Source organism: Staurois parvus, unplaced genomic scaffold (assembly GCF_062004578.1).
Source record: "Staurois parvus isolate SC_StPar_1 unplaced genomic scaffold, SC_StPar_1.0 ptg000151l, whole genome shotgun sequence".
Taxonomy (NCBI): domain Eukaryota; kingdom Metazoa; phylum Chordata; class Amphibia; order Anura; family Ranidae; genus Staurois; species Staurois parvus.
The window spans coordinates 6,911,156-6,923,590 of NW_028317947.1; the positions used below are offsets into that span (position 1 = coordinate 6,911,156).

At 41.1% G+C, this 12,435-nt stretch overlaps 1 protein-coding gene across 1 annotated transcript in view; it reads right to left on the minus strand.

Moving 5' to 3' along the window:
- Positions 1-12,435, minus strand: part of MED24 (mediator complex subunit 24) — an 80,494-nt gene that overhangs the window by 24,441 nt on the left and 43,618 nt on the right. The window contains exons 17-20 of the mRNA XM_089674379.1: positions 5,112-5,293; positions 4,152-4,251; positions 3,268-3,443; positions 2,924-3,188 (exon numbers count right to left, since the gene is read on the minus strand). Coding sequence (XP_089530505.1) covers positions 2,924-3,188; positions 3,268-3,443; positions 4,152-4,251; positions 5,112-5,293 — 723 coding nt within the window. The remainder of the gene's footprint in view (positions 1-2,923; positions 3,189-3,267; positions 3,444-4,151; positions 4,252-5,111; positions 5,294-12,435) is intronic.

Sequence of the window (12,435 nt, forward strand, 5' to 3'; positions counted from 1 at the left end):
GATCACCTGTGCAGTTTTTATTTTTTGCACTATAAACAAAAAAATACCAACAAGTTTGAAAAAAAAAAATATTTTTTATTTATATTTATATGTTTATTAAATATATATATATATTTTTGCTATAAAACATATCCAGTAAACAAAAAAAATAATCTAATTTCATCATAAAATTTAGGCCAAAATGTATTCTGCTACGTCTTTGCTAAAATAAATTCCCAATATGTGTAAATTAATTGGTTTACGTGGAAATAAATTTATATATATATATATATATATATATATATATATATATATATATATATATATATATACACACATACACACACATACACACACACATACACATATATATACATACATACATACATACACTGGAATTTTTTTTCTTTTTTATACTAGTAATGGTAGCGATCAGCAACTTATAGCGGGACTGCGGTGGGCATTCTGACACTGGGGGGGATCTAACTGCTACATACACCCCCAGTGACACGAATACAGTGATCAGTGCTAATAAAAAGCACTGACACTGGGCAGGAAGGGGTTAACATCTGGGCGATCAAAGGGTTAACTGTATGCTGTCTCACTAAGTGTGCTGTGTGTTTTACTTGGGAAATATACTGCTGTGTATTTCTCTGCTGTGCACACAGGTCTCTCCCCTGTCAGTGATAATCGGTGATCGCCGGGTGATCTCCGACCGGGACTCAGTGATCGATAGCTGTCGCCGCCAAAGGCAGCGCGGGTAGGGTGGAACGCGCGCCCCCCTACCCGGTAATGCAAAATCACTTGTATATACACGTGATTTTGCGCAGCCGTGCCACCCTGTAGCAGTAGCTCTGCTATAGGGCAGTAGGGAAGCGGTCCTTGTCCTTAAATGGTAGATCTTAAAGGTAACCTGTACGTTTCCTATGCAAGGCACAGTAAAAAGGTTAGCCAATTGGAACTGCAGCAACGGATTTGTATTTTAAAATTTTTTTTAAAAGTCAATATTTGTAAAAACACTAAAACTCAGTAATTTTTTTTGGTTCTCCCCTGCAGGCCCCTTGTTCCCTGTACACATTGTTATTCAAGCTTCCGCCTCATGTGCTGGTGTCCACTTCCTACATTGAAAGCCTACCACTGCTAACAAGTTCCCCCACATGTGCATCGTGCTTGTAAAATAGCTTCCCACAGGGACTTCTATTGTAGGATGTTCTAATAATGCCAGCAGACTGACTGCCTACATCACCCTAGTATCAGAACTTCCTATTCTGTCACTATGCAGATGCCAAGAATAAGAATGTCAGGGTGGGCATACAGCCCACTAGCTACATTACTTAATACAATATGAAGCTCTCTTTGGCCCTTTCAAAGAAAAAAACAAAGCAAAATCTGTAAGTGAAATTAGGAAACAGTTTAAAAGGAAAGTCCCATTTAATAGCCCAGTCTTTCATACCTGCTTTTAATCTAAAGCACGACTAAACTCAGCGATAGCAATACAAAATCCTGGGCCACACTTCAGAGCGGCCCAGGGCATTGTACTGCTGTGGATGGATGGAGCAGTATGTGCGCCTTGAGAGACCAACACCTAGAGCAGAGAGAGAAAGCCAGTGGGATGGTATGCAGGCTTTGAGTGGCATCATATCTGTCATATGGAAAACTCTGTGATACCTACCTTTGCATCAATGGTCCGATGTGCGACTTCTCCCGGCTTTTGTTCGATGCTGTTTTTCGGCCATTGTGACTGGCTGGCAAATGCGCAGGAGTGCAGTTATCCCAGCACATAGGCATTTTGCCAGAACATAGACTAAGCGGTTGATATCCACAAATGTTAGACAACAGAGAAGCAGGCAGGGGAGAGTTGGCTGTTGAACACTGGAGAAGGTCCAAATAGGAAATCTCCAGAAACAAGACATGCTGGATATAGGAGTTGGAAGCGCTGATTCAACATGAGGAGGTGAAATCGTAAAGTTTAGAGATTTCCCTGTAGTGGTACCATTGGTGGAGTATGTGGAAAGAGTAGTTCTGCTACATCATAAGCACATATTGACCTACTTAGCTCCCTTGCCCCGGCCGTGCGCATATATGTGGTCTCTCGGTGGGTGGGCCTTAACGTCGAGAAGCTGCATATATGCATACCTAAAGATAAACAGACCTATGCCAAGAACATGCGCTCTGTGCACTCCCAGCGCTTAATGGAAATCTTCTAATCTCTACTTGAGATCAGGAGCTTTCCAATCATGTGACTGCTGTGACAGCCAATCATGGTGGTCACAGAAAAAGACCGGGAAGCGCCGACACCAAGGAGTTATTGAATAAAAAGGGTCAACTATTTCCGGTGCGTGAGTGCTGTTTAAGGGGTCACTACAGAACGTAGCAGCACCCAGTGGGGGTTAAAGACACACACATGCACATTGTATTTATGGTTCAAATTTAAAGATGTTTCTATGCACTTTATTTGTCACGTTATACGCATGTTTACGAACTGTGACACATTGCATGTTGAGGTTATATTTATATGGTTATCATTAGGTACTTATATTATCTGCACTGAGCACTTTGGATATTTATTTGTGATTGATTATATTAAAAGGCTAAATTTATGTGTTCAGGTTGCGCTGCCTCTCTTAGTTCCTTTTTTGCTTTTAATGCGATTGACAGATTGCATCATAAATGTACTTTATTTTGCCCATGGTTCCACTTTAGAAATTAGAACTCTGTACTGCACTTTGTAACAGAAACTCAATAGAGAGTAAAGCTAGGTGGCACATTTACATCTTTGATGTAGGCCCACATGGTTAATTGTATTGTAGAATATTCAGATTCTTGCATAAGCCCTATGGTTCAGATTCTCTTTACAGCACACAGCAGTCAAAGTTTTGCATTTATACAGACACCAACATATGGTACAACATATGAGTGGTATCAACCAACAAACTCTCCGTACCTTAACTAAGTTGTTGCAGAACCAGTAGACACCTCCCATCTGAAGCAGTGTGTCAAAGATGTGCAAAGATCGGATGTCCACCCAGCCTTTCTCTAAAGTGGTGGTGAAGGCTCCATGTAAGACTTCTTTAATTGGCTTCTTTGGGGGCAGCCGGTGAACATATGGCACAGGCTCACTACCCGTTACTGCAAATTTGATCTGTGTGGCTGTCTGCTGTAGGACTTCAGAGCACATGTTCTCCAGGATGGAACTCATGATAATGACTCTAAGCAACAGAGAAGTTGATAAGTACATTGCAAAGATGCTGAAAAGAATAAAACAAACAATAGAATAAAATAACATACCGCTCATTGTAAAACTGCAGAATGTTGTCTCCATACATGGGTGTTCCCAGCTGCCGAATCATCTGCAAAGACTTGTCCCGCTCATCTAGACCCAACATCCGGACATGAGCCACCAGCCAGGCTACAGCACACACAGCCAGGCTGCAAACCTTCCCTTTAATATTATCTGTGATTTTCTGCCATGCACATACACAAAGAGAGAAAAGATATTAGGAGGAGGCGAGAGTTATATGCCCCAATATCTGTCTACTAGGAGGAGGAAAGAAGTATGTGTATTTATATTTGGAGGAAGTGAGTGGTATGTATATCAGTGAAAGGTGTAATATGTGTCCTAAGATCTGAAGGAGGGAAGAAGTGTGTTCCCAGATCTTTTTATAAGCAGGAGGAGGAGGGTACATGTCCTGAGATCTATGGATTCACAAGAGGGACAGACACATGTTCACGGATCTTTGTATTGGCAAGAGGGGAGAGGCACATGCCCGGAGATCTTTGATGCAGTAGGGGGGAGTGGCACGTCCCCAGAGATTTTTGATGTAGTAGGGCGGAGAGGCACGTGCCCAGAGATCTTTGATTTAGTAGGGGGGAGAGGTTCATGCCCTGAGATGTGTATTTACAGGAGGGGGAAGGTACATGTCCTATTAGGAGAAGGTGAGTGGTATGTCTTGCTGTCAGGGCATTATGAGGAGTTAAATGGTCCTTTAAGAGCACCTTAAGTCTCTCTCATCTGCGTCTTTTTCTACATACAGTACCCCCTGCTCCTCCAACCTGTAACATACTTTTTAATAGGTTTACATAATGAAAAAAAAATGTGTGGGTAACAAAGACTTTTGGTCTGCATTATAAGAGTGCACAACATCAATACAATTCTAAACACACAGATTTACCTGAATGGCTTCAAATGACAAGACTCCATTCTCCCAGGCATTATGTACCTCTAGGATTGCAGCTGGAATGCTGAGACAAACCTCATGCCATTTTGTCTGACTGTGAACAGCAATAAACAAAGACAACAGAGCTCACTATCTTCACAGCAAAACATTTTCATACAAAACAGCTTTAGGCAGAGATTAATAACTGTGAAGGACATGAAAACCTGTGCTTCAGTTTAGTCAGGGCTTTTTCAGTGGGAATTGGGGTAACGCAGTTCCGGCACTGAATACATTTAATGGCAAGGGGTGTTGGGGTATGCTGGAGGGTCTACTGATGCTGGCTGCTGGGGGATCTATTGTCACTGGAGGGAGTCTATTTTTGTGTGTGTGTGGGGGGTCTATTGTTTTTGATGGGGATTCTATTGTTGCTTGGGGGGGTGGGGGGAGTCGTATGTTGTCGGAGGAGGGGAGTGTCAGTTGCTGGGAGGGATCTACTATTGAGGGAGAGGTCCATTGATGCTGGGGGATCTGTTGTTGCTGCTTGGGGGGTCTATTGTTGCTGGAGTGGTATTTTCTTGTGGGGGTCCATTGTTGCAGGGGAGATCTTTTGCTGGGTGGTATTTTGCTGTGGGGTCAATTGTTGCTGGGGGAGGGTTTATTTTTGTATTGTTGCTTGCTGCAAGGGGAAATATTTTACTACTTTTCTTGTTATCAGTGAAAAAAAATCCATACAAATTACATAGCATCACAAAATGATACTTGGTTCTCTATTCTCTAAAAGGGGCAATTCTTGGAGGTGGGCAAGAGGAAGAACCAAGTGATGGCGCTCAGAGGTGGTTGGGGGGGGGGGGGCAAGGGGTGATTCCGAAAGGGGGAGTTCCTGCACCTATTCTCTGATGAAAAAAAAGCCCTGAGTTTAGTAATGTATTCAATAAACCCAGCATGTGACAAGTCATACAATCAATCTATACTTACATTAGCTTCATCTCTGTGGATGTGTTAAGAAGTGCCACTAAGGCTTCTACTTTGGGGATATCAGGATGGCGGAAACAGGGGTGCTCTGGATTCAAGACTTTGCCCTCTCCCGGCATACAAGTTTGCATCCAACTTTCAAAGAAAGGGGTCTCTGAACCAGTACTTCCATCCGACAGGATCATCTAACATATAAAAAAAAATATATTAATATGTTGGATATTTAAATGCGCAGATTGCTAACAAATTTCACTAGGCTGCACTTGGAGGGAGCACGGAGGAGTGGAGGAACAAGTAAGTAAATCGTCATTAACGTGTTGCTGGAAAAATAACAAGTATGTGTGGCAGTAAAAGGGTGGGCTTTAACACTCACATGCAGCATATATGCATCGCTGAGGAGGGCACTCCCTGCATGCTTCCAGCGCAGAGACCGAGTGGCGAAAGACAGCTCCAAGTCCCTACTTGTGATTGGGAACGACTTTTGACCAAGAGATCACTGTGACAGTCAATCACAGTGGTCACATAGTCATCAATCCTCTCCACTCCCTGGGCATGCAGAACATCTTAAAGAAATGTTAAGGCAGGACGAAATGAGGAAGAGTTAGTTTTAATTAAGTTAATTGGCAACAGTTCAGTAACATGCCAAGGTATAAAAAAAGAATCTTGGAGAGTCAGAGTGTCTCAGAATTAAAGATGAACAGTGGTTCACCACCTGCGAAAATTGTCAATTTCAGAATAATGTTCCTCAACGTAAAATTACAAAGACTTGAAATATATCATAATCTACAGTATACAATATCATCAAAAGATTCAGAGAATCTGAAGAAATCTCTGTGTGCAAGGGACAAGGCTGAAACGCAATACTGGATGCCTGTGATCTTCGGGCTTTCAAACAGCATTAAAAACTGCCATGATTCTGTGATTGACATCACTGCATGGGCTCAGGAACACTGTCTGAACGGGGATCGCTGCACCATCCAAAAATGCAGGTTAAAGCTTCATCATGCACAGAAAAAGCCATATCTGAACATGATCCACAAATGCCGCTGTCACCTCTGGGACGAAGCTCATTTGAAATGGTCTGTTGCAAAGTGGAAAACTGTTCTGTTGGCAGACAAATCTAAATTTGACATTCTTTGTGGCAACCATAGGCACCCTGTCATCTGGACTAAAGAAGAGAGATACGTCAGTTCAAAAAAACCTGCATCTCTGATAGTATAGAGGTGCATTAGTGAATATGGAAAGGGTAGCATGCACATCTGGAAAGCACCATTAATGCTGAAAGATATGTCCAAGTTTAAGAGCAGTGAATGCTCAGGCAAGAATGGGACAACATTCTTCTCCCAAAACTTCAGCGATTGATCACCTCAGTTCCCAGGGTAGTTAAAAGAAGAGTTGATGCTACATCGTCATAAACACGGCCTTGTCCCAAGCTTTTTGAGACGTGTTGCTGCCATCAATTTTAAAAATTATTACCTTTTTTTTTTTCTTAAAATGGTACATTTTCTCAGTTCAAATATGTTTTCGATAATATGTAACGATATGTTTTCTATTGTGAATAAAATGTGGGTTTATGAGATTTGCAAATGAAAATAAATAAATTTTACATAATGTCCCAACGTTTCAAATAATTGTATTCTGTTTTATGTAGATTGTACATAATGTCCCAACGTTTGTGGGGTTGTACCTTCAAAGAAACCTTACCAGTCACTTTTGTCTCTATAGGCGAATTTCCTAGTTTCTTAAAATTAACCTCATGCTTCAAAACTAAAATTGCCCTAAAGAGCGACTCTGTGCTCCCTAACAGCCCCCAACCCAGGTCAGTCTTTTTTTTTTTAGATACTTTCAATCAAGACACCCACAGCACCAGCAGACTCCTAGCAGAATGAGTTCTTGTATTGAGGCGTTATTGGAGAATACTGGCAGCTATAGTTTAATGGAGTTATAATGACATATATATAGAAAGAAGTCCCCTGACACTCAGGATGGCCCCTCTCCCCAGCAAATACTGATTACTCCGCTGCTGATATGCAATCTGTCAGTACTAATGTGATCAGTAGAAGAGCAGAGTATTTATCATTCACCGCTGACCTGCTGCCTCAGGCTGGGAAAATAATGGTACCCTGCTAACTCCTTCTGCTCTGTGACTGACCATTGTGCACACATATGAAACACCCTGACATTTTGTAGGCTGGGGTAATATTTCAGAGAATGCAGCTTACTGTATATATTCAATAGGATCTAATGGCCTCGTTGAGGCGCTTTTAGACCTCGTACAGCAAAGGTTCCCAGTGAATTCATACACATAAATAGCCAGTTGTACCCCTATGGTTCAGTCATCATGCCGTAGAAGCAAATGTGAAATTATGGACCCACTTGTGTCTTCCTCATAAAAACACAGACATGTTTAATAAATAATTGTATTTATGAATACAGAAGTTGCCATTAATTTAAAGGTTTTTTTTTTTTTTTTTTTACATGCTTTCATTTATTGGGTCACCACCCTAGAACAAGCATGTGCATATAAGGTATCCAACATGTGCTATGCACATGTTTGTTTCAGTTCAGCAACTCACCATGAAAGGAGCTTAAAGGTGACAACCCTGAAGCTTGGACCTTCCAACACAGTCAGCAATGGCAGCTCCACTACTACTTTTCAAAGCCCCCCCTCAACATAGCCGTGCTATTTACACCTCTAATTACAGACTTCAGATTAGTGGGCAAAAAAGAGCAGGTGTTGCAGCCCACCCCAGGCAGCGATCCTGCCAAAACAGTACTGCTCACATGCAACCTTTTTAGCACAGGTCCTAATGGGAGAAGCTGTGCAAGGCTGCAAGATAACAGCTTCTCCATTAGGTGCCACCAAGAAATGGTTACAAATACGGTTCTTGATGCTGTGTAGCCCAGAGGCTAAAAGGAAGAGGGGACCTCAGCCAGGCATAGCCAATGGCTCCCAGTACATGTCATCCATTGATCTGAGGTGTATTTTCATGTCTAACTAGTCTGATAGTCAAAGAAGGCAACTAAGCTCAAAATTTTCGTTATCAAAGTACACCTGTCAAAAATGCGAGCAATTTTTTGCTGCCTTTCTTGAATGTAGTTTTTATATTTCTGAATGTGGTTGCAGGCCTTGTGGTCCTCTGTCTTACACAATGTTCTCTAGAACCCGGCGTGGGTATTATATGTGAATTTTTTGTGTTTGTTGTATGTTTCCCTATCCTCTATTGTTTGTTGTCGCTTTGTACCATACGATTTGTCATGGTTTGTTTGATTCTTTCAACATGCTTAATAAAATCTTTGGTAAAAGAAAAATGCAAGCAATTCAACGTGAAAACATAATGAAAAGATGCCTAACCAAAGACTGCCTTCAGTGCAAACCATATGCTAATGTGATTGGTAAATCAACAAATACATGCTCTTAGTTATTAAAGCTCAGGTTTGCAAACTGGATGCTACCACCACACAACGGGCATCCCTTTTTCGAGGGGCTCCAAGGGTGCTCATGAGATGGAAAAACTGTATGGAGGCAAAGTTAGGGCTGTTACATGGCTACACTATGGTACACTTAAAGCTGGCCATAGATGAGTCAGTTTTTTTCGTTCAACTAGTAGGCTGAACTGACCCACTTTCCCCTTCCATACATTTGAGGTGGATGGGGGAATCCTTCCTGCCGTGCCTTTGCAATCTGACAGCGAGGAAACCTCCCCACCGTCAGAATACATAGATGATTGAGTGGATTTTTCTCCAACAGGAAATGTACAGACATCGATTGGTAGATCGACTTCTGTTCATCCACAGTGGCCATATATGGATTGAAATTTGGCCAATCCCTTCTGAACCATCTGAATTTTGATACATGTTTGAGTCGGCTTTAAACATGCCAAGCAAATCAGCTGCAGTGACTGTTTGGGCTGTAGACCGAAAACATTCCTGTCGGCCGTCGGGCGAAAACATCCCTCTTGGCCGTCGGGTGAAAACATCCCATTGGGCCGAAATGAAAAAAAAAAAAAGCAACTATACAGTTGCCAAAAAAATCCCACCCCTCACCGCTGCCGCCACCGGCTGCCGCTCGGTAGTTCTCAGTTCTCCACTCCGTCCTAGATTGTAAGCTTGAAAGAGTAGGGCCCTCTTACCCCCCGTACGCTGTCTGTTTTTGTGGTACTGTGCCATGTATTGTCCCCCTATTGTACAGCGCTGAGCAAACCCTTTGGCGCTATATAAACTCGATGTAATAATAATAATAATAATAATAATTACCTGAGAAACCATCAATCCCGCCGCTGGGCATAGAGATGAGTGAAGGAAAGATGGCCGCCACTCATCTCTATGCCTTTGGAGGACCGGAGCAATGTCACTTCCTGTTCCGGCCATTTTTTTTTTTTTTTTACTAGATCAATGCTTTTTTTTTTATCTAATGCTTTACATTGCAGAGGAGTGATGTGGGGTCTTATTGACCCCATATCTCTCCATAAAGAGGACCTGTCACTAATTATTTCTATCACAAGGGATGAATGCATTTCTTGTGATAAGAATAAAAGTGATTAAAAATTTTTTAAAGGGACAGTGCAAAACAAAAAAAAAACTAATTAAAAAGAAAAAGTTAAAGTGCCCTCACCCCCCCGTACTCGCACGTAGTGGTGAATGCATACGTAGGCCATGACTTTTAAGTACTGTAGTTGCACGCCATTCCACAAGCGTGCACAATTTTAAAGCGTGACATGTTGGGTATCTATTTACTTACCATAGCATCCTCTTTCATATACTACAAAAAAATTGGGGTATATATTTTTTGCTTTGTTTTTTTTAATCAAAGTGTATTTTTTTCCAAAAAATTTATACTCATTTTTAAAAACTGCGCATTTCTGAATTCGGCCAAGTGCATTTTGAATTTTTTTTTGTTTTCTGTACCAGAATTTTCATTTCTGGTGCACCACTAACTTTCACACAAACCAATTTATATACACTTATTGGGATTTTTTTTTTTTTTTATATGAAAGACATGTAGCAGAATACATTTTGGTCTAAACTTATGCAGAAATTTTTTTTTATTCTTATTGTATATGTTTTATAACAGAAAGTAGAAAATATCAGTGGTTTGTTTTCAAAATGTTAGGTCTTTTTTCATTTTTTATAATAAAAAATATATATATATATATATAATAGAAAAGCCCAGTGGTGATCAAATACCACCAAGAAAACTATTTGACTGAAAAAATGTAAATTTTCATACAGTGTGGCATGACTGTACAATTGCCAGTTAAAGTAGTGCAGTGCGAAATAGCAAAAAATTGACCTGGTCACGAAGGGGGTAAAACCTTCCAGAGGGCAAGTGGTTAAAGCTCAATTCCAACATTTTTTTTTTTTTTTGGTTAGAGTGGGGAAAGGTTTTAGCCTCCGTTAGATCTGTATTGCTCCCCAACAGGCACACAGACAAAAAAAAACAAAAAACTGTTTTTCAGTTCTATTACTGAGGAGCTTTTGTTTACTTCCTCTCTCGGTGACCACAGGGGAAGGGATGAAAAATTGGCCAAATAGCTACAAACCAGCAGTAAAAGCCTTACACAGTATTACCCCCACCTCTCCTTCCACAACACATACACTTTTAGATTGTGCTTTAAACCAACAGCTGAATATACAGTTGAAATATATAGCCTGGAGCTGTTTTACCTGCCAAAATAATTGTAATGCTGTCCATCCAGTCCTGAGATTTATATAACACTACCTGACCATACAGCCAGGTTGGTGACCTGATTTTTTACCACTGCAGTTAAAGCCCAACTCCATGAAAATCTAAAATGATCTCCTGCAGTGGGGTTGTGCCCAGTCTGCAAGGGGCAAGTAGATTGTTTCATCTATGGGGGAGCAGCACATTTACTTACCTGATCCTCTGCTCCCCTCGCAGCTGGTGCTCCCCCATTCTCTTGTGGTGGACTGCACCCTGTTGTCATCACATCCAATGCAGGGATTTGGACCCTGCTTTGGTCTTGGTGCCCTCAGAAACCTAGACCACTTGAACATGGGGGAGAAGAAGCAGCTGCGAGGAGCAGTCTACCTGTGGAGGAGTGCAGGATCGGGTAAATAAATACTCTGTTTGTAACACTTGCAGTGCAGGCATGATGGTTTATTTTTTAGTTTCCCGGAGTTGGGATTTAAGCAATAAAAGCTTAGTCACCTCAGTGCATGTAATTGAACAGTGAAGGACCAGCAGCAGTTCACCTCTTTGCTCAAACTGCACTCTCCTCCTTTCAGCAAGTCATTGTCATCACATATGCATGCTGTACACCTGATTGACACCTAGTACTGCCAATCTCTCTCCCAGTCTGAGTGCTGCAGTTTAGGGGATTATGAGAGACTTCTACTAAGTCAAACTCAGATACTTATACTAGTGCCATTTAGAATAAATGTTATATGCCTTAAATGTTACTAAACCCCAGGAGCCTGCATTCATTCTAGCTGGTCTCCAACAGTACACACTACATGGAAATGCAATTATTTTAGTAAATATAAACTGCTAAATACCTTTTCTCATCAGCAGATAGAGTAGTCTTGTGACTTCTCTCAGTGTCCAGCAGGGCACTGGTTACAGCTTGTAGGAGGAGTTTTCTTTCTGCTCTAAGAAAATGCAGAAACTCTGATGCTTTGTACAGCACAGATTGGCTCTGTGCTAATCACATGCACACTCCCAAGAAAAAAACCCAAAAAACAAACCTCTAGCAAACTGAGCATGTACAGAGCATCTCCACACTATATGTGTTATCAGGAGATAAAAAGGGGGTACTGGAAGAAGGGGAGGATCAAAGACGTCAGGATCAAACAGTACTTTTACACAATATAGAGGATTAACCACTTAGGTTCGACAGTGAGTATGACAAGCATGCTTTACTGCATATACAGACTGATTTTACTGTTGTGGGTTTAGTAACACTTTAATTCGTTTTTTCCTTTTACATGCTTGGAGATCCCCTTTAGGCTAAATTGCCATGGCACATCCTCAATCCTCTACATTCTCCTATGAGCAATATACTTGGTGCAGCTGTCATAAAGCATAAACAAAATAACCTATTCAAAAGAAAATGCAGAGATTCCATTTTGATCAATGACACTGTAAGAGCACAAACAACAAACCCACATATGACAGCATCAAGTCTTCCAGTTTCCCTGGACAATGAAACATATTCTAATAAATTTTTATTGCCACAGAGCAATTTTAATTAAATGAATCAGACTTCGTGTGCATTAGTGTACACTCTAGAAAGGATCATTAATCAGCCATTTGACTTTACCCAAAGTCCATTCAATACCACAAGTAAAGAGCTCCCTCTTGTGT